Source organism: Sarcophilus harrisii, chromosome 1 (genome assembly GCF_902635505.1).
Source record: "Sarcophilus harrisii chromosome 1, mSarHar1.11, whole genome shotgun sequence".
In the NCBI taxonomy this organism is placed as follows: Eukaryota; Metazoa; Chordata; class Mammalia; order Dasyuromorphia; family Dasyuridae; genus Sarcophilus; species Sarcophilus harrisii.
In genome coordinates, this window is record NC_045426.1 from 146347347 (window position 1) to 146373932 (window position 26586).

Here is a 26586-nt window from a genome sequence, read left to right on the forward strand (position 1 = left end):
ATTCTGTTAGAGTTGCAGAGAAACTATTCTTAAAGGAATTGGGGAGGCTACCTGGCATAGGAAATAGGCCAGTCTGAGGAAACTGGCAAGGTAAAAAGGAGCCAGATTGTGAAGAGATTTACATGTAAAACAAAAGACTAGATATTTGATTTGTAGGCAGTAAGAAATCTCCAATTTTAATTGAGGGGGGGAGTGGATATCAGGGGGTATAGGGTCTGACTTAAGCCTTAGGGAGAGCACTTTGGCAGGTGTTTGGAGAATGTATTGAAGAGGCAGTAAAACCAACAAATATGTTTCCTGAATGAGGAAATGCCTTCTATCAATGCAAATCAGCAACTGCCCTACCTACTTTAGTTTCTGGGATGCTCAGAGGTTAAATGCTTTTTTTAAGTTAGAATAGAAACTTGAGCTAATGTTTTGCTGACTCCTCTTCTCTACAGTTTTCACAAGTTATATACTACAGGTAATATTATTTAACCCCACTTTATAAATGAAGAAGACTGAGGTTTAGAGGATTTATAGGTGATTTGTACGGGGGTTACACAGCCTGGAAATTATGAGGTTCATCATTTGAACTCAGATATTCTTGACTTCTAGTATAGCCTTCTGTTTTTTTACTTTGGTGCAATCTTCTGTCAAAAGACTAAAAGAATGACAATAACCGCCATTTCAGAATTCTGAAGTAGTAACTTAGCAAAACTATTTCCTTCACATCTCTTTTTCTTCCTTTGTACTTTAAAAAAAAATCTCTTCTTCCTTCTCCCCCCTTTTATTCCTTTCCCCTTCACATAAAATATTTTTATAATTAAGAGTTGTTTGTATAATATAGTGATTAATATATTTTGGTAGGGGCTCCTATACCTATTTTGTGAAAACTAATTGAGTTCTTTTCCTGATTCCTGACCATGTAACAGTTTCTTTGAAAATATTTGATTGTCTGATGTTTGTATTTTAGCCCCAGAAAGGAAGTGGAGAGTAGAATTGTAGCTGAGCTCTTCACAAATTTATTATACCATGTTGCAAAATTTTCTGTTATGCTTACCTATTTTACAATATTTAGTAGATACCTCTCAGATTTACACATATCTAATATTGGACATTAAAGTTACTTGAATTATCTCTCTTACTAGTTAATGAACTTTGTCAGTGAAGGCTTTCTGATTTAATTTGTATGTCATGGGGGGCTGTATCCCACAATTTATTTGAAGAAATCTTTGACAGAATCATGAATTCAAATTTTAGCTAGAGTAGTAAATGATTGAAGTGTTTTTTAGAAAGTGAAATTTAGCATGAGATATGATTACGAAGATTATTTTGGCTACAATATGTAGGCTAGATTGGAGATGGTGAGGCTGGTTTGACTACCCTCCACCTCTACCTCCCATTGTAGGGCAGTCTAGATAAGAGGTTAATAAGAACTTTTAACTAAGTTGGTGACTATTAACAGAAAAGGAGCATAAGCAAATATCCTTGAAATAAAAATGGGATGATCTGATGGGAAAGTAGGGGATGAGAGAGAAAAAGAAGTCAAAGATAACTCCTGTATTAAGCCTTAAATTTGTTGATTATTTGAGGATTCAGGCCAGGGATAGTATAGAATGAGGGCATGGGGAATGATGAAGTAGTTAGAAATGGGGTGTGATGAGTAGTTAGAAATGATGTTTTTTTGTGAGGGATATCCAAAAATGACTACTTAGAGACCTCTCAAAGTAAAAAGCAGAAAAGTTGTTTATTTAATAAATTCTCATGAAAATGAGCAATTCCACCGTGAGGAGGGAGAGAGAGAAAGCCCACGGTAGAATGGCTAAAGAAGGGGATAAGGTATACAGTTTTTATAGGTTTTAGTGACAAAGGATTACATCATGAGTTGGAGAACATTAAGAGATAGGTACCCCCTCATCCCTCCACCCCTTAATTGGATGTTATTCGTGCCAAAAACAGCAGATTCCCTAGTTCTGGGAGGAACCATACATCAGGCAACTAATTGTCCAGATTTTGGTAACTTGAACAGCAATAAATGTCATCATTTGAGGTTAAATACATATGTCTAAAATCTAAGTACATGTTGGCTACCACTCAACATACCCACGCAGGTCACAGAGACCTAGAGAAACTAAAAATACAGAAGAGGAAGTTAAATGTTCTTAGAAGTTCAGCTGCTGAAGTTCTTCACTTTATCTCTACTACACACACCCCTTCTAATAAGGGGGCCGTTGTTTTCACCAGGAAGAAGTCTACAACAGAGAAAAAAATGCTTAAGAAGCCCTAATAAAAAGATAATTGAAAAAACTAAAAACAGCCTTTTGAAGTTGGAGAAGAAGGGGCCTTAGAAAGAGTTCAGAAATAAAGGGGAAAGAACTAGGAAAGAATAAAGTTAGAAAAGTTACAGGGAAAAGACAGGGTAGTTTAGTAGGACAACCTGCTTGTAGAAGAATTATGGAAGGTGGTAAGGCTTAAGAGAAAAATATTGGGTTTAAAAGTACACTATTGATGATTTAAAAGTAATTGTTAGTGCATCAGACAGCAAAGTGGGGAATGATCATTGGATTAAGTGTGGAAATGTAAAAATTTAGTTTTGAAAGGGAAGAAAGATTATATAAAACACCAGTACCAAGATCAAAGAAAAATATTGGGGTTCCCCCCTGGAATGTGGGGCAAATAATAAAGAAAGGGAAGGATGTAGAAGAGACCTAAGCATGTTTCTTAAGTATAGAGAAATTGAGTATGATTGGTAGAAGGGGAGATCTTGAAGGAAGTGGGTAGTAGGAGGGAGTCATATATTTAAAGTTCATTGACACCATAGCATTTTGTTTTTTTAAATCACCTTTTTATATACAAGAGGTAACTTGAGGCCTACAGTTTGTGGCCTATCCTGAAGTCAGGATGACTTGAGTTCAAATTTGATCTTAGACACTTAATACTTAACTAGCTGTGTGACCCTGGGCAAGTTACTTAACCCCAATTGCCATGGAGGGTGGGGGGGAACCCTTGATGAGGCTTAGTAGCAAAATGTGGACACACACACACCCACACCCCTTTCTTAACAATGCTGACTCTGCTTCTAACTTGCCTTCCTGTTACTTTACCTCCCCAACCTTCTTCCCTTACTTTTTGCTTCCCCATTTACCAATTCCCCCTTTGTTTCTTTATAGATTTTGGAGTGTGCTGTACCCTTAGTAGTATGTATGTAGTATTGTCTATTTAACCCATTCCTGATGTGAGTAGATTTTCAGAAATACGAGTCCTCCTTCCCCCTCTAATGCCTCTGTGTCTTTTCTTTCTCTGCATCTCATTTGTTTGACATCATTACTATTTTTGCCATCACTCTGCCCCAATTTTTCTTTTGAGCTGTAGTATTGTTGATAACAATCTTAAACAAATGCTATAAAATTCCCATTTTGGAGAATTTATCCCATCCGTATTGAGTTCTTTTAAATTGCCCTTGATATTGGCTCTTATATGTTCATTTTTCTATAAAGTTTGGGTTTGGTATAGAAAGTCCTGGAAATCTGAAAGTTCATAGAATGTCCATTTTTTCCACGCTTAATATTATAGATAATTTTGCGGGATATGATACTTTTGGCTACAGGCCTAGTTCTTTTGATTTTTGGTAGATATGATTTCAGGACCTGGGGGTCTTTTATTGTGGCTGCTGTTAAGTCCTGTACAATTCTAATTATAGTTCCAGCATATTTGAATTGTTTTTTTTTCTTGTTTCTTGCAAAATTTTCTCTTTGATCTGGGGGTTTTGAAATTTTGCAATAATATTCCTATGTGTTTTCCACAGAGGATCTCCTTGAGATGGTGATCCGTGTGGATTTTTTTCTATTTCTACTTTCCCCTCTTATTCTATCACTCCAGGACAATTTTCTTGGATTATTTCTTGCATTATTGTCTCAAGGTTCTTTTTTTGGTCCCAACTTTCAGGCAGTCCAATTCTTATGTTTTCTTTTCTTGATCTACTCTCCAGACGTCATTTTTCTTAAAAGAAGTTTCACATTCTGTTCTATTTTTTAAATTCTTTGTAATCTGTTTTGCTATTTCTTGGTCTCTCATAGCTTCACTGACTTCCCCTTGCCCAATTCTAATTTTCAAAGAGTTATTTTTGTTTTTGAAATGCTGTACGTCTTTTTCTAGTTGGATAATTTTTTTTTAATCTTGTTTTTCTTGGATGATCTTTTTTTATTTATTAGTTTTTCCTCACTGTCCCTCATTTGATTTTTAAATTATTTTATGAGTTCTTTGATAAATTCTCTTTGGGCAAGGAGCCATTTCACGTTACTCTTGGGTGGAGAAACTTTTTTACTTATGTGTCATCCTCTGAAGATGAACTCTGATCTTCCTTGTTCTCATCATAAGTTTCTGTGGTGGAGTTTGTTATTCTTTGACTGCCCATCTTTTTTATTTTTTTAAAATTTATTATTTATTTATAAAATAAGATATAAGTATAAGTACCTCTGATGCTGGGTTGGGAGGGAGATGTTTCTGGCTTCTCAGACCTTCTTACAGCTCTCTCCTCTGACCCAGAACCCCAAACCAAGAGCTCCACTATGCTGCATGTGCCTGCAGCATCCCTGCCCTGTTGTCTCTGAACTCACCAAATGCTGGTTCCTTTTCACCTAGGGCTGTCTCTCTGCTGCACTGCTGGGCCTGGTGTTCCTAATCAGCTGGTTTATTCAGATCTTCCTGGACTTAGACTCTGAGTCTACTTACAGTCTGGGAGGTGAAAATTTCTTTGGTTCTCACTGAGGCTCCAGCCACACCGAGAGTGCCCTGTTCTGTCCTGTCGTCTTGATTTTTCACGAGGGCACCTTCTCCATGAGGTGCAGATTTGTTCTATTTGTGGGGGAAATTGGGAGAACTTGAAATTTACTGATCTACTCCATCTTCCTAGAATCTTCCCCAAATGGAAGATAATTTGAAAAATATTTAGCACACTGAGTTTGATAAGGAAAGAATGAGATATGGTAAGAAAGGAAGGGAAAAGGAGAAAGTATAAAAAGAGAATGGGAACAACTCTTAAGATAGAAAAGGTCTATCTGATTTAATCCAAAGTATTTACTTTTACTGTAGATTGTCAGAGATGGTTTTGCCAAGTTTTTATTTGTTCACTATTCATTTTGGCAAAGGAGGGAATTGCTTCAGAAGATAGAGTTGCCATGCTGAGAATGATGTGACAGAACTCATTAGCAGAAGTATAGCTGTATTTTCTGAACCAAAAATTTGGACACATCTAACAAAAAATAATGCTCTAAAGTCTTGCTAAACATGCTTCCTTCTTGAATTAGTAACTGTTCTACTAGGTTCTGAACTTGGTTACTACAGACAAAATGCAATGAATCTCTAGGTGGTCATAAGATGTGATCAAAGTTAACTGACCAAGGAATTATACCAAGTGATTACAATACACTACCCATCTCTTTGTTCATTTCTGCCATATACTGGCATCTTCCATAGTGAAAAGTACCTGGCTTTGTCCTGTAATAAATTTAAAGATGGAAGACACCTCAGGGGCACAAGTCCAGTTCCTTTATTTTATAGATGAAGAAACTGAGAACTTGAGAGGTTAAATGGCTTGCCCTCAGGGTCTCATAGCTAGTGACTGTAGCAAGTTCATCCTGCTCTCTTGTCTTTCTTTTCCACCCAGCTGACTACTTACATTTCAACTATATTGGTGACTTGGTTTCATGGATTGTTGACTTTTTCAACTGGTATACTCAGTGTTAACTGAGTCCACTCCACATTCATGTTGTGTGCCCTCAATTGTAGCCCTTTACTGTTATAAGATAGGCAAGAAATGAATGAAATTTCTTAAGAGGCAACAAGACCTGATTTCAAATCAGGTTTAAAACATTTATTAATTAGCTTGATTGAGCAAATTATTTAAATCTCAATCTACTCAGTTTCCTCATGTAAAATGGGGGTTATGATAGCACCTACCTTCACAGAGTTTTGTGAGATCAAATGAGATATTTGTAAAGCACAGTAAAGTGGCTGCCACATAGTAGATGACAAATACTCTTTTTAGTTCCCCTGTAGTTGGTAATTATATGACCATCATCTAGAAATGTGATGAAAGCATCAATTTCTAAAATTTAAAAGCTTTTTAGAACTATCATGAATTGTTTAGGGAGGTTATAAAATTTTTTCTCAGGTCTTCCAAACAAAGGCTGAAAGTAACACTTTACATGTTATTTTGAAACACATGAGGCCAGATTGGATTTAAATAGTTTGAGGTGTCTTTCAACTCTAGAGTACATTCTGATGAAATGTATTTCATTTTTATCTAAATTGAATTTTAAAAATTTCAATTATATTACACTTACTATAAAATTTATAATTAATTTTAATTTTGCCCTTTTTTTCAATTAACCCTTTCTCCCCATTTTCCCACCTGTCTTTTAGCTTCTAATTAGGACTTATATTTTATTCATTGCTTATCTCAGAATGATGAACCAGTTAAAATGTTTCCATAGAAAGATGATCTCTATATCAAGAAGATCAATTTATGAGGTGTATATAAAAATTGGGAGAGGGGAAGTTACTTGTAGACAAACGAGAAATGTAATAAGGAAGTGATGAGGATTTTATCTAAGATAGTGATAAGTGGAATAAAGAGGGTGAAGAGATGATAGAGGTAGATTGATAGATGAGAGAGATTTAGGGAGGGAGATAAAATTTTCTCATGATAGATCATAGATGTAGATCAGAAGGTGTCTTAGAGGTTATCTAATGGTACCATCTTCATTTTGCAATTGAGATAATTGAGGCCAGTAGAAGTTAAATGATTCACTTTGGGTTTAATGGCAGATTTAGGTTTTGAATCCAGGTCCTCTGACTTTAACTGGAAGCCTATTTTCTTCCTTTATGGGATAAGGGAGATCACTCCATCTTCAATGAAGATGATGGCTATTTTGTGAAAAGTAGTTCTTGTCAATGCTCCAAGTCCTTATTAATCAAAGAAATGCAAATTAAGACAACTCTGAGATACCACTACACACCTGTCAGACTGGCTAGAATGACAGGGAAAGATAACGGGGAATGTTGGAGGGGATGTGAGAAAACAAGGACACTAATACATTGTTGATGGAATTGTGAATACATCCAACCATTCTGGAGAACAATTTGGAATTATGTTCAAAAAATTATCAAACTGTGCATACCTTTTGATCCAGCAATGTTACTACTGGGCTTATATCCCAAAGAGATCATAAAGAAGGGAAAGGGATCTTTATGTGCACGAATGTTTGTGGTCCTCTTTGTAGTGGCCAGAAACTGGAACCTGAGTAGAGTAGATGCCCATCAATTGGAGAATGGCTGAATAAATTGTGGTATATGAATATTATGGAATATTATTGTTTGGTAAGAAATGACCAGCAGGATGATTTCAGAAAGGCTTGGAGAGACTTACATGAATTGAATCTGAGTGAAACGAGCAGGGCCAGGAGATCATTATATACTTCAACAACAATACTATATGATGATCAATTCTGATGGACCCGGCCATCTTCAGCAATGAGAAAATAGCTCTTGTCATAGCTAAACCTTAAAATAAGAAAGATTTTTGATAGAGATGACATAGACATAGGCAAAAGTATAGTGTGGGGATATAGTGCTGGATAGGTAAGAGAAAACAAAATGTTGAGATTGGAGCATAGTTTAAGTGGAAAATAGTTTAAATTAATATTGGAACCCCACAAGATGTTAGATTGTTCAGGGTCCTTAATGCCAAGCTCTTAAAGGGGTTTTAACTTGCTTCTTTGGAAACAGGGAACCAATGAAGGGGTTTTTTTGAACAATGGGGTGAGACTGCTAGAACTGTGCATAATAAAAATTAGAATGTTGTCAGTGTCCATGAATACCTTATAAGTAGGGGGGGAGAAAAAGTTAGGTAGAGATTGATTAGAATTATAGTGCAACGTTATAGGGAGTTGTATTAAGGCAGGGACTAGGGTTCTTGAAGTGGTTAACAAAGAAGAATAGATTTAGAAATTTTGGAAACATAATAGGTAATGTTTGATCTCTATGGGATTTTTGGTAGTAGGCAAAGGAGAAAAAGATAATATCAATGTGGTTGTTACTGTTTATAAATTTTTTGAGGAAATAGATTATCTTAATCTTTGTAATGCTAGCAACTTATTATTCCATGCCATATATCCTTGTGTTTCATCTACTTGGATTTTACTCTTATCTCCTTTTTTAAACATAAGAAATTCACTTCTTTGTAAGGGAAATGATTGGGAGATCTTTGGATGAACTGGGAGGCTGAGCAGAATTTTGGGAAGACAAAATTTGGTTTTTCAAATAACTTGTCTGCCAAGAAATAAAGTACATGGAATTGACTTAGAATGAAGCTGTCCCTCATTTAGGAATAATTCCTTTCCTCTCAGTCTTTCTGCATTTGTCCGTCTCCCCCTGAAAAAAAGCCAACAACCAAATTTTCCCTATCTCCCCCCAAAAAACAACCCAAGAATGAAATCACCATTGATATTCTCCCAGATTGACTCAGTAAAAACTGCCATGCTACTGATCAAAGGAATTGGCTGTTAAAGTGTGTATGTCCTTCAGTTTTCTGTATTCCTCAATTACTATATTTCGGTTTCCAAGATTTCCAAGTAAAGAGATAAATGAAGCTCTTTATTGACCTATCTATTATTTGGTAATTGTCACTAGCTTAGTAGCTTGTAACACTCCCCACAGCTTTGCTTTTCTATTTGTATAAACATGGCTGGCAGCCAAAAGTTGCTGCTGTAGATATTTAATGCAAACACTGCTTTAATTGTGATAATTTTACTTTAGGCTATATTTATGCAATGAACTGGATATTTTAGACAGTTACTCTTTAAAATTATTAATCTTTGTTGATATTCACTGATTTTATTGGCTATGGTGAATTTGATTGACTCCCTGGTGACATCTGTGAGAGCTTCCTATTAATTTTAAATCCTGGGTAGCATTTTGCTTTTTTTCTCTTCCCTAAATTGTGGGATTGACTATTAGCCATACTACACATTCTTATTTTTTACCTTTCTTTTTCCAGGTCCACTTATAGGTTGAACTGTCATAACTTTTAGCCTTTTGTGGATGGATGAGGAAACATTCAAGGTGTTTTACTGGTAGAAATAACAAGCAGGAATGTTTTATCATACAAATCTTAAGATTTATGGTTTATAATTATTGTTGGTCTTCATTGCAATGTGACTCCCTGGTTCCTGGTCTTGACATCCTGGTTACTTTTTTTAGGGGGAGGGTAAGATCAGCCTACTCAGCTTTCTCCAACATCTAATCTCTGGTCTGGTTTTTTTTTTTTTTTTTTTTTTTTTTTTTTTTTGGTTTGTTTGTTTTCCCCATACCTTTGTAAAGAAGACAAATTTAAAAATTTAGCTTGTACAAATTAGCTTTCTTCCTATGTGAGATTTAAGACTTCAGTTTCTTTCCTACTTCCTACAAGTTTATTTTAGATAATTAAAAGGACAAAAGTCCAAGAAGTCATTGAAACTTTGGTCTAATTTAGGAAGATTGGAGAAAGCAACATGCTGTTACAGGGTAGGGTGCTAGACTCATATGATCAGTAAGTCCTTACTTTAAATGCATATTTAAAGTAGCTGTGTGACCAGGCAAGTCCCTTAAACTTCCTTCAGATCATTTTAGTTTCTTCATCTTTAAAATGAAAAGTTTGGATTATGGTCCCTTCTTATTCTAAATATATGCTCTTGTTATCCTTTAAGAGTATTTTAATCACAGTTTCTTAGACTTAAAACATTTGAATTAGAATATTCTTTTGGTCAGTTCAAACATTTAGTGCAGCTACTTCTGCAAAGTAAAATGCTAGGGATGTAAAGACAAACTTAATTCTGTTTCTTCTATAAATTTACATTCTTCTTGGGACCTGGAGAGTAACTTACTACATATCTTCATATATAAATTACAGTAATTTCAAAAGGAAAGAGGGGTATCTTTGGGAGAAGGTGAAAATCTGGAAAGGTTTTTTTTTTTTAAGCTTTTTTTATTTTTAAAACATACGCAGATAATTTTCTAATATTGACCTTTGCAAAACCTTGTGTTCCAAATTTTCTTCCCCTTTCCCTTCTCCCACCCCTTCCCCTCGATGGCAAATAATCTAATATATGCTTACATATTTATACAATTATCTTGCTGTACAAGAAAAATCATATCGAAAAGGAAAAAAAAATGAGAAAGAAAACAAGATGTAAGCAAACAACAACAAAAAGAGTGAAAATGCTATGTTGTGTGATCCACATTTAGTTCCCATAGCCCTTTCTCTGGGTATAGATGACTCTTTTCACCATAAGACCATTGAAATTAGCCTGAAATCACCCCATTGTTGGAAAGAGCCACATCCATCAGAGTTGATCCTCATATAATCTTGTTGTTGCCATAACATAACAATAATCTCCTGCTTCAGCTCATTTCACTTGGCATCAGTTCATGTAAGTCTCTCCAGGCCTCTCTGAAATCATCCTGCTGATCATTTCTTATAGAACAATAATATTTCACAATACCATAACTTATTCAGCCATTCTCCAACTGATAGGGATCCACTCAGTTTCCAGTTTCTTGCCACTACACAAAGGGCTGCCACAAACATTTTGCACATGTGGATCCCTTTCCCTCCTTTATGATCTCATTGAACAGAAACACTGCTGGATCAAAGGGTGTGCACAGTTTGATAGCCCTTTGGGCATAGTTCTAAATTGCTCTCCAGAATGGTTGGATCAGTTCATAACTCTACCAACAAAATATTAGTGTTCCAGTTTTCCTACATCCCCTCCAGCATTCGTCATTATCTTTGGAAAGGTGTCTTGTAATATAATAAGAGAAGGGGAAAGGGAAGAGTATAAGCATATACATAAATAAGCCTATTACTTTTGTGGTACTTTGTAAGCATTTACAAATGTTACTTCATTTATTCCATATAACATCTCTGCCAGATAGGTGATGTTTACCCACATTTTATATTTTGAGGAAATGGAGGCAGGCAAATTAAGTGATTTGTCTCAGGATCACACAGAGATCAGATCATCCTGATAGCAGTATTGAAAGTTGAAAGATAATGAGTTGATTGTATATGTTGACTTAGAGATGGTCATGAAAAATCCCTGTAAAGATATTTACAGGCCTGTGAGGACTGGAGATTTGGAAAGAAATGAAAGTATAATAAAAATTCAGAGAAGCTGATGAAATTGACAAGATGGTGTCTATATATAAATATATATAGAGAGAAAACAAGAAGACTTGGGGAAAAGTTTGGAGATTATCTAGACTTAATAGATGGGAGATGGATGAAGATCCAGCAAAGGAAATTGAGGAAAAGAGTTCAAAGGAATAGGAGAAAACCGAGACAAACTGGTTTCATAGAAGACCCCTGAATAGAATCATTGGGAGAAGGAGATGGTTGCCAAAATAAAAAATTACAAAACGTCTTTGGATCAGAAAGCCATATTACAAGGAATTGAGAAAGAGAGTTATTAGGAAATGAAGGCAACTGGTGCAATTGGTCTTTTTTAGGCTTTGATTATAAAATGAAACGGATGGGGAGGCTCAAGTAAAGTTTTTTTGAATCCGGGCCATAATGAGAGAGGGAAATGAAAGGAAAGAAAAATATTGAAAGCACTGGGGGTTTTGATATTGATGAAAACAAGGGCTGCCTTTTTCTCAAAAGAACAAAGAAGGAATTATGTAGATGTGTTTTAATTTGTGAAGTAAGAAAAAGAGGTGAAAGGAAGATGGCATTAGTAGAATATGAAACTTTAGAGAAGAGTTTTGAAAAGGGAAGCTATTGGGAATATGGTGAGGTTAAATATAGGATTACCATGGGCTGTGGAGGGCCTTTGGTAAGGAGAATAGATAAAATGTGTAGTTGATTCAGTTGCTAGACTTGAGTTTATACTTAGCTATGTCTGTATAGGAATGACAGTGGGATCCACCCAGAGTTGAGTTTGGCAGGATTTAACTGTAGATAGTACAAAGAGATGAAACATCGGACTTGTTCGAATAGAATTATCACTAGAAAAGGGAAGGCCAAAGCACATGATTTTGTCAGGGAGAGCCTGGAAGGATTGGAGATCATGCTAATAAGGATGTAGAATAAATTTAAAATAAATAAATTAAAATAAATTTAAAAGTAAAGCATAGTAGTGTCATTAAGGACAGACTAAAAGAATTGCCTCGGGAAAACTCAATTGAGATTAGATAAAATAATTATATAGCAAATTCACTTGTAGGAAAAGGATATGTATTTCTCTTAATTATTAAAATTATAGTTTTTGTGAATGAAAATCCTTTTTTAAATAGTCTGTCTTCAACAATACTATATGATGATCAATTCTGATGGACCTGGCCCACTTCAACAATGCGATGAATCAAATCAGTTCCAGTAAAGCAGTAATGAACTGAATCAGCTACATCCAGGGAAAGAACTCTGGGAGATGACTATGAACCACTATGTAGAATTCCCAATCCCTCTATTTTTGTCTGCCTGCATTTTTGATTTCCTTCACAGGCTAATTGTACACTACTTCAAAGTCCGACTCTTTTTATACAGCAAAATAGCTGTTTGGACATGTATACATATATTGTATTTAACTTATCCTTTAACATATTTAACATGTATTGGTCAACCTGCCATCTGGGGGAAGGGGGTGGGGGGGAAGGAGGGAAAAATTTGGAAAAAGATTTGCAACTGTCAATGCTGAAAAATTACCTATGCATATATTTGTAAATAAAAAGCTATAAATTAAAAAAAAATAAAAATGCTACATAAATAAAATATATAAAAGTTATAGCTAAAAAAAAAAGTGTCTTCAAGTATTTGTAGGGATGTTTTCAGGGAAGAGGGATTAAATATGTTTTCTTTGATCAGAGAAGACAGCAATGGGTAGAAGCATCAGAGGCAAATTTAGGTATAATGTAAGGAAAACTTTGTGCTGGCTTTCAACAGCCCAACCAACAGTATTGTAAAAAGAGTTTGGAGTTGAGAATGTGAATTTGTACCATTTCTCTGCAGCTTATTGCAGCATGATTTTGGATAGGCCAGATAAACCTGTCCTTTGTCTCAGTTACTAGTAAAAATCAGAAGGTTGGACTAGACGACAATCCTCTAAATTTGTGATCTGAATGTGGTTGCCCCTCTCCCCCCACACTATAGTTAAGGCTGTGTGCATATTTGCCAGTACTTTAGAAATTAAAAGTTTTTTGAGTGTGGTTATGGTGGAGACTATTGGAAAAAATTTTATGGTTTTTGCTGTTCTGGGTACTCTGGCATCTAAGAGAAACTTTAAGTTTATAGTAATGACTAAAGAGGTATGTAGAACATTACCAGTTTGTATTAATTAAAAAGAAAAAAAAACCCAAACAAAGAAATTCTAGGAATTGTATTTCTTATTAAGTAAAGGAACTTTGAAAATAAAGTTTAAAAGAAAAGTACATGAAATTGTCCATTATTTTCTAAGTGGCAGTATTACTCTTTTCATCCATTATAATTTAACAGCTTGACTAGTTTTATGGACAATGGACAAGTTTTAAGAACCCACTCTAAATTCCCTCATTAAGGGCAATAGGAAAGTAATTTAACATTTTGATTTAAAAAATTGATAGAAAACAATAAATAGTGTTCAACAGCAGCCATAATTTAATACTAATTTTTAAAATTCTTGGAATATAGTAAGTAATAAAACATTCCTTTGTATTCTCAAAAATACTTTAAAAGGGTAAAATCCTAGAAGAGTGGTCATTCTTTCAAAAGCCTTATAAAATTATATGGGATAAAAGTAGAGTGCTGCTTGTATTTATGCTTACAATCTTATGTTCTTTCAGTCATCACTGAATTTTGAAAAACATTCTGAAAACTTCCAGTGGGCAGAGAATCGTTATGATGTAAATCGTAGACGACACAACTCTTCAGATGGCTTTGATTCTGGTATTGGACGTCCTAATGGAGGTAAAGACTCTTCCTATATTTAAAAAGTTGGTGATTTTTTTTTTTTAATTCCTTTTTTTAGGGGCAGCTAGATGGTGCAGTGGACAGAGAAGTAGCCCAGAAGTCAGGACGACCTGAGTTCAAATCTTGCCTCAGAAACTTAATACTTCCTAGCTGTGTGACTCTGGGCAAGTCACTTAACTCCAATTGCCTCAGCCAAAAAAAAAAAAATTTCATATACAGTTTTTTGCTTTGTCTTTGAGCAAAGTCATCCTTACAGCATTTATTTTGTTTTTGCCAATGTAGGAAACTTTGGAAGGAAAGAAAAAAATGGATGGCGTGCACATGGAAGAAATGGTACTGAAAACATAAATCATCGAGGGGGATACCATGGTGGAAGTTGCCGTTCTCGAAGCAGTGCTTTCCACTCTGGAAAAAGCCAAGGACTGCATGAAAACAATGTCCCTGACAATGAAACTGGGAAAAAAGAAGACAAGGAAGAACGCAAACAATTTGAGGCTGAGGATTTTGTAAGTTTCTTGTAATTATAATACAAAACGAGATTTCATTGTTTCTTCAAGTGCCATTTTATCCATTATGCAAGCTACTTCATGAGATTTCACCAGTACAGCTCATCTTATACAGGGATCACCCTTTCCATACATAGGTAAGAGGTATTAGTCATTTGACCGCTTATTATGACTTTTTAAAATTTTATCTTAAAAAAATTTTTATTTACCGGGCGCTATTTATTTATTTATTTATTTTTAAGCTATGCACACCTTAGCTTTTGACTATTGGTCTAATAAGTTAAATTCATTTCACTGTAATGTTTTGCAACTATTAGGGAGTTGCTAGTATTAATAAAATCATATTGCATACAGTCTGCATAATTTATGCCGAAAGAACAAAAGGATATAGTGAAAAGGATGGGGGGGAAAGGGAGATGAATGTTTATGCTTTAAAAAAAGAAATCTCAACTTCTTTATTCATTCATATTGTTTCATAATTTATTTGCATCTTGTGACTTGGCAATTGGGCATTATTCTTTTGCAGTATTTGAGGAACCACTTTTAGATTGATTTTATTTAAATTTTTGTTGATCAGGAATTTTTTTCTAACTGCAACAAACTTATGTATTTATTCGAAAAAAACAATATGTAGCTTTGTTTTAGGAATACTCTCTTTTATTACTCTAAATAAATGAACTCATTGTTGTTCATCAAATAAGAGAATGGTCTCTAGCATCCCTAATAGATTCCAAGAGAAGGGAAAGAGAAGACCAGAACTCTTTATTTTTGACCACTCATCAGGTTAACTTGGTAGAGGATTTATTTTAAAAGGAAAATTATAGAAATTTTTTTTATTAAAATAATCCCCTACAACAGGGCTAACCTGTTAATCAGGAATAGTATTTGCATTTTAAAATACAATAAAACTTTTATTTAGAAAGGGTAATATTCTTCTTAGCTCATTGACTTTACAAAAGTAGACTGCTTCACATTTCTAATCTAGAAAGATCACATCTAGGAACGTTGTAACAAGATTCTCTTAAGTATCTTACCATACTGAGAGCCAGGTTAAGTCAGAACTATTCTGTCATCATGGAGTTTCTTGCAATTTCTAGAGTTCATATTTGAGGTAGTATTTTCCAGTTGTTTCAAAACCATTGTGAAGTAACTAAACTGGCTCTAAGGTGGTAGGAAGACCCCTAATCTTCATAGTAACCACTAACAGTAGTTGATATCTTTGTATTTGAGCCTCTACTGATAGCCTGAGTTAGTTTTATGCTCATCTACCCATTCACATACTTCTAATTGTCCTTTTGTTTCTCCCCCGACATAGTGGGAAGATTTGGACTTCTGTCTACTTTTGTCCTATTTGTTTGATATGCTGTGCTGCAGTGGCAGTTTCAGTGGCTTCAGGTTATCAATATAATTTTCATTAATTGGAAGAAACAGAATTTCACATAATTGGAGATAAATAGGACATTCATCTTATATTTATGTATTCTTACAAAGTGTAACTACAAATAAGAGTTACATTATTAAAGTAATGATTAAATGTCTTTGTTTGTAATACAACATTGGTAATATAAAACAATGCATGGTCCCCATTTTCCAGTATTTACTAATTTTTCTAAACTGCAAACATGAAATAGGATGAATTAAAATTGCATTTTTAGGAGAAAGATTGTTACAATCTTATTGGTTCAAAAAATACATTTTTGCCACTTGCAAGTTTTTTTTTTTTTAAATATTTTAAAATTGTGGAGTACATTTGAGTTCTTACTCATTTCAAACTTCATAGTTTTTTAGATATTATTTTTAATTTAATATGAGATGAAAGTTGACTTCTATACTTAAAATTTATTTAAATATTATTGAAAATAATTGTTAAATTAGTCTTTATTTTTGGTATCAGTTACAATAAATTTTTCAGTTATTTTTTGATTATTCTTATCTGGGTAACATCAATTTTCAGTTATTTTTAGTACCAGGCTAGCTTTTCCTTGCTATTTTGCATGCTTCCAGGTTAGCCTTATTGAAAGTTGATAGGGGAAATCCAAAAATATATATCAAAATAAAAATTGGTGCAAAAAAAATCATTCATTAGCTAAAAGTCTTGATCTCTTTACTGAAATTCCGGTTAATATTTAATCAAGTTAGTATTTTATATTTCTTTATAATGCTGAGTTTGTAGATTTAGCTTTTTGCCAAAGCTCCTGCCAAAAATTAATATGAGCTATTATTTGAAGATCATAGATTTCAAATTATTTTAGTTTTTTTAGGAAACTAAAATAGTCTGTAGGACATAACTACATAGGTCATTGTTGTGTAAGATCAATAAACCCTAAACTCCAAACTTTTCAAGAGAAAACGGGCCTCGTTTGTTTTGCAATTATTCAGGTTTGGCTGAGAATAGTTGAAATTATGGAATGCTTGTCCCAAAGTTCCATCAGGATTTACACAGAACCAAAATCCCAATATATTAAAATATGAGGTAACTAGCATATGACAACCTATAACCAATGCTTCATTGGTGAGTTTATAATAATTTCTGTAAATTAAATGAAAAACCCAGTACAAGAGTGTTGTTGTTTTGTTTTGTTTTTTTTGTTGTTGTTTTGTTGTTGTTTTCATTTTCGTTTTCCTTCCCCCTTTATCCACATAATAGTCATTCTTTGTGATGGAAAATCTTTGATTTTGTGCTGTTTTCATTGTAGGTTTGGAGAGCTGGCCCGTAGCTGATGTTGTTTTTTGTCCTGTCATCAAGCAGTTGTGTTTCAACTCCCATCCTTGCCATCTCAAGCATCTTAATCCCCTAATTAAAATCAACAAAGCATATTTTAAATATATAGGAGCTAGAGGAAAGGCAAAAGTTCATAGGACAGTATATTCAGACTTGGAAAGGACCTCAAAAGTTATATAGGATCATAGAACATAGCTAGAAAAAACATTAGAGGCCATCGATTCTAACGATGTATGTGTTTTTTGGTTTTTTTTTTTTTTAAATGTATGTGAAGGGAAATGCTTTGTCCCAAGAGAAATGAAGCCATTTGTGCAATGTTTTATAAGTAATAAATGACAGAGCTTGGATTTGAACACAAGTCCTTTGGTTCCAAAGCCAGCATTTTTGACACTGCAGGATACATAATATTTCCTCTTATCTTTTATTGCATTTATGTTTTCTTTTTCTAATTACTTAAAAGAATGTCACTGTCTATACCCAGCTTTTACAGATAAAAAGTATAATTTGCAACAGTGTACTCATTTAAAAAAATTTATTGTGATGTTCTAAACACTTTTTAATAAAGGGAGTTTATACCTTTATTCCCTAATGATTTTTTTTAATGCCAGTGGGAACAGCTGCTTATATAATCCAGAAATGCTGCCAATGAAAAAAATTATTTATAGACTTTTTTTCATTAATTCGTTTTATAATTTGTTAAATCCCTATGAACAAGGTATCATGGGAGAGTCAAAAGACTTATTAAAACATAGTTCTTGGTCTCAGTTTAAAACTGAAAGTGGAAATGTATGTGCTTGTATGCATAAATGGCATAAGAAAGCAAATGATAATTAATGGTACTTAAGCTATAATTGATATCAAACATTTATAAGACATTTATATTTGAATATTCTGGTAATTTAGTTTCAGCATAAGGCCACATCTGAAGATCTGACTCAAGAATTACAAGCTAGTCTAGTTTTTGAATTTTAGTTCTTCCCTGTACACCTTTCCATCCTAAGGTCAGGTAGATAATGTTTTAAGATTGAAATAAAACAATAGTCAGTTCTAAACTTGTTGTTTTTCTCTGGTTTGGGGAAATAAAGGCCTTTTATCTTCTTATCCCAAGAAAGGGCATAGTGATAATGTTAACTGAATAGATCAAGGGTTTTTTTAAACTTTTTGCTCTCTCAATCTTTTTTGTCTGAGAAACTTTTACATGACCCTAGGTATATAGATATATAAAATAGGTATGCAAATTAAACAAAATAAATCCACTTTTTATGATCCTCATATTCAGTTATGAGACCCCAAATGTGGTCACAAACCTCAATTTAAGAAGCTAGGGAATAGATGATACTTTTAGATCTCTGTTGATATTAATATCATCAGGTAAAAGATAGTATTGGAAGGGTCTGTAAAGGATATCTAGTTTAATTCCATTTTATAGATGAGGAATCCATTTTAAAGATGAGTCCAGGAAAGTCAAGGTATTTGACCAAGGCCACATGGGTTGTAAATATCAGAGTATGATTTGTTTTTTAAAGCAAGTGGCCTTTTTGCTATATTACACTCAATTGTGCATAATTGACTTTTGGCAATTTGGAATTGATTGTATCATATCAGTAATTTTAAAAGTTTAATAATTTTTTTTTACTAGATTTTTTTTCTTATTTATGTCTTGAAGTTGAACACTATTAATTAAACCCACAAACTTTTCTTTCAGCCATCTTTAAATCCTGAATATGAGAGAGAGCCAAATCAGAATAAATCTTTAGCTGCAGGTGTATGGGGTAAGTATTTTGTGTTCTCTATGTGGAATATAAAATAGTATTTACATATTGTTTAATTAAATGCAGCTAAGGGGAAAATTGTTTATAAGATGGTTATGGAGGGAAGAATACTAGCAATAATTGAAATCAGGAAATGCTTCATGTAGAAATTGGTACTTGAAATAAATGAGAGACTAAGAGCTAAAAGGATTGAGGGAATGGACCTGTTACTGTGGTATTGAGAGACCACCAGCAAAAAGGCAAGGGTATATGGAGATGGAGTACTGTGAAGAGAAAGCTGGTTTGGCCAGAATTCTAAAAAAAAAGTGTATATAGGGAAGCAAAGAATTGTAAAATGAAGCTGAGAATATATAACATGGATTATGAAGAGTCAAGAATAATTCAGAAGTGGTAAACCTGAAAAACTGATTGTTCCTTTAGCAGAAATAGAGTTTAGGTGAGAAGGCATAATTTTTATTTGTAAGAAAGGCAGCATATTTACTACTCACTTTCCCCCTTGCCTTAGCTCTTAATGTTTACAAGTACTGATCACTTTATTGGTTGTATCCATTGGCTAACCTTGTATTCAAGAAATGGGAAAATAAAATTCTCCATGGGAAAGCTAGGTGTATTTTATGTATGATTTCTATAATGTATTTCCCCTCTGATGATTAACAAGTGTGCTTTGTAAGGTCAAGTGGAAAAATTGAAGCTCTGTATTTACCAAAAAGCCCAAAAGACTTTGGAGAAAATATCAAAAATATAAATACCAAAATATTCAGTGTTGTAGACATTAAAACTGAAAATGTTGGAGGGACAGTTTAATGGAGAAGAGTAAAGAAGAGTGAAGAAAAGTGACAGGGCACTCAATTTTACCTATATGTTTCCGATCTGTTTTTAGATTAATTTTGACAATTTTAATTGTCAACTGATTAACAACCAATTTTGGCACTGGTTTCTTCTATAAGTTGATACTTAAGAAATGGTGATTAATTTTAATATTTATTATTGAGGCAGCTAGATAGAACAATGGATATAGGGATAAAATGAGGTAATTCTTATAAAGCACTTTGTAAAACCTTAAAGTGCTATGTTAGTGCTAGTTATTGTGTTAGACATGAAGAATAATTAGGGAGATAAAGCTAAAACAAAATGTGATTCAAAAACTAAGCAAAGAAAATGGGATAAATTCTCAATTTGTAATTATTTGCACTAAGAGGAATTTAAAATAATTCTGATTATTTGTTTGCTTCGGGGGGGAGAGTGCATTCTTGAATACTTTGAATATAAGTATTAATTTTTTAGAAATTCATTTCAGGCAAAATAACGTTTATATTTCAAAAACGTAATATTGAGAAGCTGTTTAGTTTCCCACTTAACAACTTCTTCCCCCTCCTCCATTCTAGGAATCAGTTATACTTGAAAATTGATGCAAATTTTTCACCCAAAGACACCTAGAGTAGATTGAAATTACTTACTGGTGTGTAAAGTAAATAAGTTTATATGTCAAGAAAACAGTCATAATTGGATTAAATTCTACATATTGGTAATCTGAGTTATTAATGAAGTAAATAGGTTAGATTTTTATTTTAATAGCTATATTTATTTATGAACTGTCTTTCCTACTAAAATGATAAGCTTTTTCAGGACACTGACCACCTTTGTTCATCTTTGTATTCCCAGAACAGTTATCTTGTCCATAGTAGGGGATCGATAAAGGTTTGTTGACCAAATAATGAATAAATATGTGAGAGAGATTTGTTCAAGATAATATAGACTACCTGAAGGTTGATTTGCCTATGTGTAACAGAAAATTTATTTTACGTGGTTTTTGGATTTTTCCACTGTTCAAGTTATATCCCCTTTCATCTATTGCTACAGGTAATTTGGTAGCTCACTATATTAATATCAATGCAAAGCACTGTGAGTAGAAAGGGGAAGGAAAATCCAGAGATGATGTGAAAATAGAAAGCAATAGGGCTTAGAAGATTATTTTATGTGTGGTGAGATATAATAATTGAAAGTGACTGGGGGTTTGAGCTTTGATGACCCAAGTGCCGGTAACAGACATAGGGAAGTTGGGAGGCTGGGTATAGATAAAATAAGGTGAAGGGGAGGGAATGGTTCATGTCGTAGTTGGAGGTGGGAGATTAGAATAAAGAGCCCAGATTAGAGTGGAATACACACATTTGGGAATCATCTGTGAAGAGCTCTTTTTGTGATTGTTGCAAGTGGTGGTTTCTTTTTTATTAAGAAACATTTGTTGGTCTTGAGCATTGCTTCATAAATTTTTTTTTAAACTTTTATGTGTGTTTGCTTGTGTTAATCACTAGTCACTCAGTACAAAATAGCAGAATTTAAAATGTAGCTAATCATAATACTTTCTTTCTCATACTTTGTATTCTTAAACAGACTACTCTGAACTTGATTTACAGAATTTATTATAGAGATACTTTCCTCCCTCATGAACTAGTGAATTATGCCTCACTATAAGATGGTTGTGACAACTGGGCCTTGGGTTATTCTGAACTTTAGGAATAGTTTTTTCCTTAATTTGAGGCTACTGGCAATTGTAGCAACCTTTCAAAAAGCTTTCTTCAGAGCTTGAGGCAACACTTATTGGTAACCACAATCATTTCTTTTTTTCTTAAAATTAGAAGAAGTAGGATGTTTGCTGGTCGCAACTTCATGGCAGGGGTAATCAAAGGAACTAGGTTGAGAGAGAAGAATATAAGTACTATATATTGCAAGAGTTCATTGTAGTCTAAAAACGAAAGCATTTTTTTCAAGATAATGATTAAAACATAAAGAATGAAATTAACATTTACACCTGGTGAATTTTTCTAATAAAAAAAATTTTTTTTCAGTTAACAAGCATTTATTTTCCTTTTGTTTAACACAAAATCCTTGTAACATAGTCAAGCAAAACAAATTTCTCTCTTAGTAATGTCCATAAATGTATCTCATTCTTTATATTTAGTCCTAAATAATGATGGTTGGTTTCTCAACCATACTAAATGTTGTATAGTTACCAGAAAGGTATAAAATCTGTTGACATCAAATAACTTTTATTCAATTGTAATGTTAGTTTTTAAGCATCCATTGAATATGTGGTTTAATTTACTCCAAAAACATGAGACTTTAAATAGTTATGATCACAAAAATAATGTGATTGGGCTAAGTTATTTTGTTATTGTTGGTTTATTTTAAGATGAAAGGAAAAATAACTATAATTCATTATTTGTTTATGCAGAATATCCTCTGAATCCTAAATCTAGAGCTCCAAGAATGCTGGTCATTAAAAAAGGTAGTACAAAAGATTTACAGATATCTGGATTCCCTGCAGTAGGAAATCTTCATTCTCAGCCAGTTAAAAATGGAACTGGTCCAAGTGTTTATAAAGGATTAGTCCCTAAACCTGCTGCTCCACCTACAAAGGTAAAGATTTTGTTTGTTTTGTTTGTCTCTTCCCCTTCCTTTCCCCCAAAGTACTTAAAACTATATGCTTATATAGTAGTAGTACTAATTTAAAACATGTTGTGAAAAATTGTACCAGTTTGTTCATTTCTCAATGGCTGTATCTGATCCATTATTTCTTCTTAATTTGAATTATATTTTAAAACTACTTCACAACTCAAATCTTTGTTCTGTCGCTCTATTATAGTACAAAATAGATGCCTAACGTGAGACATTTAGAGTTAGGGGCAGGACATGTGGTTTCTTTAGTATAGAAAACTCCCAGTTGAAGAAGCTTTTCTTTAATAATGCTGGTTGACAACTTTTTTTTCTTTAATGCAATTTGTAGTTTTTAGAGTTGACTAGAGCATTGTGATGTTAAATGACTTACTAGGTTATTTAGTCTGTGACAGAAATAGGATTTCCACTATGATCTTCCTGGCTTAACGATTGACTCTTTGTATAAATTGAGAAAATAACTTTACAAGTTTAGAAATCTATATAAATAACTTTATAATATTTTAGATTGCAATTGAGTCATGTAATGGGCTGTGGGAAATATTCTTACATAAAACTTACCTACTTTAGGGATCTAATGGCACATTCATTAGATAGAATTCACAGTAAGTTGAGAAATCCTTTGAGAGATAGGAAGTGTCAATTGTGGGAATCAGCAAGGCTTAATAGAGATAGTAGGAGGAAAGAAAGCATATACTTTGTCTTATTAGCACAATTGACATAAAAACAATTGGAAAGTTTACAAAATGCTTTTCTCAGAATAACCCTAATGCAGCAAGTAGTACAAATTAAATTCAGCATAAACTGAGGCACCCACTTATGAACAAGCAACTTTGTCCCCTACTTTACAAATGGCAAAACTGAAATGACTTTTGTCCCCAAGAATATCTGGATACCTGGATTTCTTCTGAGTTAAACTAAGAGTTTAGTGACTTGTCACTAGATTATAATAACCTAGAGCATCCTTTTCTCTATTATGCTATTTACCTGGTAGAAAAGAAGATGTATTTTATAAGAAGCTACCATGATTTTTGGAAATTCTTCAATATTTTGCTTGAAAGTAGGGGAGAAATCTGTTGACTAAATAAATTTCTACTTCCATTTTTTTTTTCTTAAGCCATTCACATGGATAACATATATTTTCTCTTTTTAAAATAGTAGAGATCTGAGTTAACAGTAATTAGAAAGTCTTGTAAAAATGCCTTTTTTGGGGCAGCTAGATGGCACAGTGGATAGAGCACCAGCCCTGAAGTCAGGAAGACCTGAGTTCAAATCTGGTCTCAGACAATTAATACCTCCTAGCTGTGTGACCCTGGGCAAGTCACTTAAGCCCAATTGCTTCAGCAAAAAAATAAAAATAAATTAAAAAAAAATAAAAATGCCTTTTTAAAAAAACTATAATATTGTTTTCCTATAATTTTTTGCCAAAACATTGCAGCATGTTTAATTCTTTTGCTATCTTTATTTTTTTTTAAAGACAGTAACTATATACCTGATATGTATTTCTTTATTTAGCCTACACAATGGAAAAGCCAAACTAAAGAAAATAAAGTTGGAACTCCTTACCCTCATGAGTCGACATACGGCATTGGCAACTTTAATGCCTTCAAATCAACTGCCAAGAATTTTAGTGTATCAACAAATTCAGTTAAAGAGGTATAGTAATATTTTTATGTCATTTATCAGGTATTTATATCCTAGTGATGCCATAAACATGGAGTGAAAATAAAGTTAAGTGAATGATGTATATATTATGTGGATATGAAGTATATTAAGTATTTTTGAACCCTCTCTGAAAAATAGTGAACATTTGGTAATTTTATTATTTGTTCTGCTTTTTGTTTAGGAAGAAAATAATACTTGAGAATACTTTTTAATATTTTTTATTAATTTTTAAAATTTTTTCTTGTTTTATTTGAAGCTGCTAGGTGGCACAATGTATATAGAGCATTAGACCTGGAGTCATCATATGTTAGTGGAACTTTGTTTTCCAAGTGCTTCTGAATTATTCTGAGTCAGAGAACTATTAGTCTTAAAGCTTTTTTTGTTTACATGGGTTGTCTACCCTTCTCCCAATCCTTTGCATCCTGATAAAAAAAGTGTTGTTGGTTCCTTGGAGTAAACTTCTTATTCATATTCTTTAACTATTGATTGTGGAGTGACTCTTATTTTTATAAATTAGATTTAGTTCTCTATTTGAGAGATGAGGTTTTTTTGTTTTTTCAGAAAAAACTTGGTATAAAGTTTTCCCTAGCCTTCTGCTTTCCTGGCTGCATATTAGTTTTGTTTGTGTCAGTGTAAGTCAGTGTAACTAAAATGATCAATTTTATGTGCTGTAATGCTCTCCTATGTTTCTTATCACTTTATATATCTAAATTATGTATATATCTAAATTATGTATGTTATCTTGGTATACAGTGGGAGGGGTTGATCTATTCCTAGTTTCTGCCAAATGGTTTTCCAATTTTCTCAGAAGTTTTTGTCAAATGGTGAGTTCTTGTAACAAAAATCTGGATCTTTGTGTTTATTAAACACAGGATTATTGTATTGGGTATTTAATCTATTCCACTGATCTACCATTTTATTTCTTAGCCAGTAATAGATTGTTTTGATGATTGCTGATTTATAATAAATATAGTTTGAAATCTAGTCTGCTTAGACCACCTTCCTTCACATTTTTTCTCCATTAATTTCCTTGATATTCTTGACTTGTTCTTTCAGATGAATTTTGTTATCTTTTCAGTTCAATAAAGTAATATTTGAATTTGGTTTGTTTGGTATGTTTACTTAAATTTTCTTTTGTATGTTTGGTATGTTACTTAATAGATTAATTTATATAGAATTGTAATTTTTATTATATTGGCTTAGTCCACCCATGAGCAAGTAATATTTTTCCCTTTGTATAGAACTGATTTTATTTGTGTGAAAGGTGTTTTGTAAATATGTTCACATAGTTCCTGGGTTTGTCTTGGCAAGTAGACTGCCAACTATTTCATATTGTCTACATTTATTTTAAAAGCAATTTCTGTTTTTGTCCTTGTTATTGGACTTTGTTGGTAATAAATAGGTAGAAATTCTGATTATTGAGAGTATAGTTCTTATGGAAAAAGAAAAAAAAGTTTCATTATAGTATTTGTACAATTTGTGTAAAATGACCTTTTACTCTGTTCTCTTAGCAAACATTTTTTAAATAAAAAATTAATTTTTAATAAAAAAATAAAAAGTTTTTATTTTACTATGTTTAAATGCTGCCATTTATTTGCATAGCTATCCTTTCTACCTCAGGGTAAAGAAAGAAGAAAGAAAATTAAGGGAACATAATCTTACTTACTGGGAACATAATTCCCATACCTAGAAAGCTTCATATGTCTATGAATAGCTGCATTACCTTGACTTAAAAATTTCAGGAGATACCAGTATAATAACATATTTCAAACTGCTTAGGATGATCAGTTTCCTTTGGGATTCTCTATACTATCAAACAGGAGAATTTAGAGAAATACAAAGAGAAAGCTTAAATATTCTTAATTCTTGTTTTATGGGAGAAAACTGATAGCTGAAGTGACTTGAAGCTACACAGTTAATGGAAGATAGGAGCATGAGTATCTGTTTCAACTTGTAGTATAGGGTTTTTTCATTGTATCATACTGACATTGTACTTGGACATCATGATATTGATGATTCTGATCTGGCTAAAAAGACTGAGGAGAGGAACCATCAGGAAGAAGATAGAAGGTCCCTTTACCATAGAGATCTGGATAGGAGAAACTATATAGGAGATTCTCTGTGTATATACTGAGAAAAACACATTAAAAAGATGGTTAATAGGGTCAACTGCTACAGTAGTAATGCAGTTAAATAACGTCCTTCACCTGCTCATTTTTGTGAGCTCTAGTTAATAGAAAATTCTCATTGCTGAGAAACATCTTTGCTCTTTGTGATGAAAAGTCCTGAGAGAGGAACCAATACTTTTTATCCAGTATGATCATCCCAGCATATTGTGCTAGGGATCTAAAGAGACATAAAATAGTTTCTGACAGCAGAGATCTTAAATTACTATGGAGATGAATTGATTAAAAATACAAAGTAATTTAGCCACTTAACCAGTCCCTCTCATAAATTCAATTCAACAGATATTTCTTTTTTCCTCCCAATTGTCAAATTATTTTA

At 33.2% G+C, this 26586-nt stretch overlaps 1 protein-coding gene across 3 annotated transcripts in view; it reads left to right on the forward strand.

Annotated features, from left to right (window-relative positions):
• Positions 1-26586, forward strand: part of GPBP1 (GC-rich promoter binding protein 1) — a 96240-nt gene that overhangs the window by 54874 nt on the left and 14780 nt on the right. For 2 of the 3 annotated variants that reach the window (XM_031965271.1, XM_031965265.1), the window contains 5 exons: positions 13837-13960; positions 14246-14469; positions 18897-18963; positions 22196-22380; positions 23932-24072. In XM_031965271.1, coding sequence (XP_031821131.1) covers positions 13837-13960; positions 14246-14469; positions 18897-18963; positions 22196-22380; positions 23932-24072 — 741 coding nt within the window. Of the gene's footprint in view, positions 1-13836; positions 13961-14245; positions 14607-18896; positions 18964-22195; positions 22381-23931; positions 24073-26586 lie in introns of those variants that run through there. The other variant, XM_031965281.1, reaches the window with a different exon arrangement.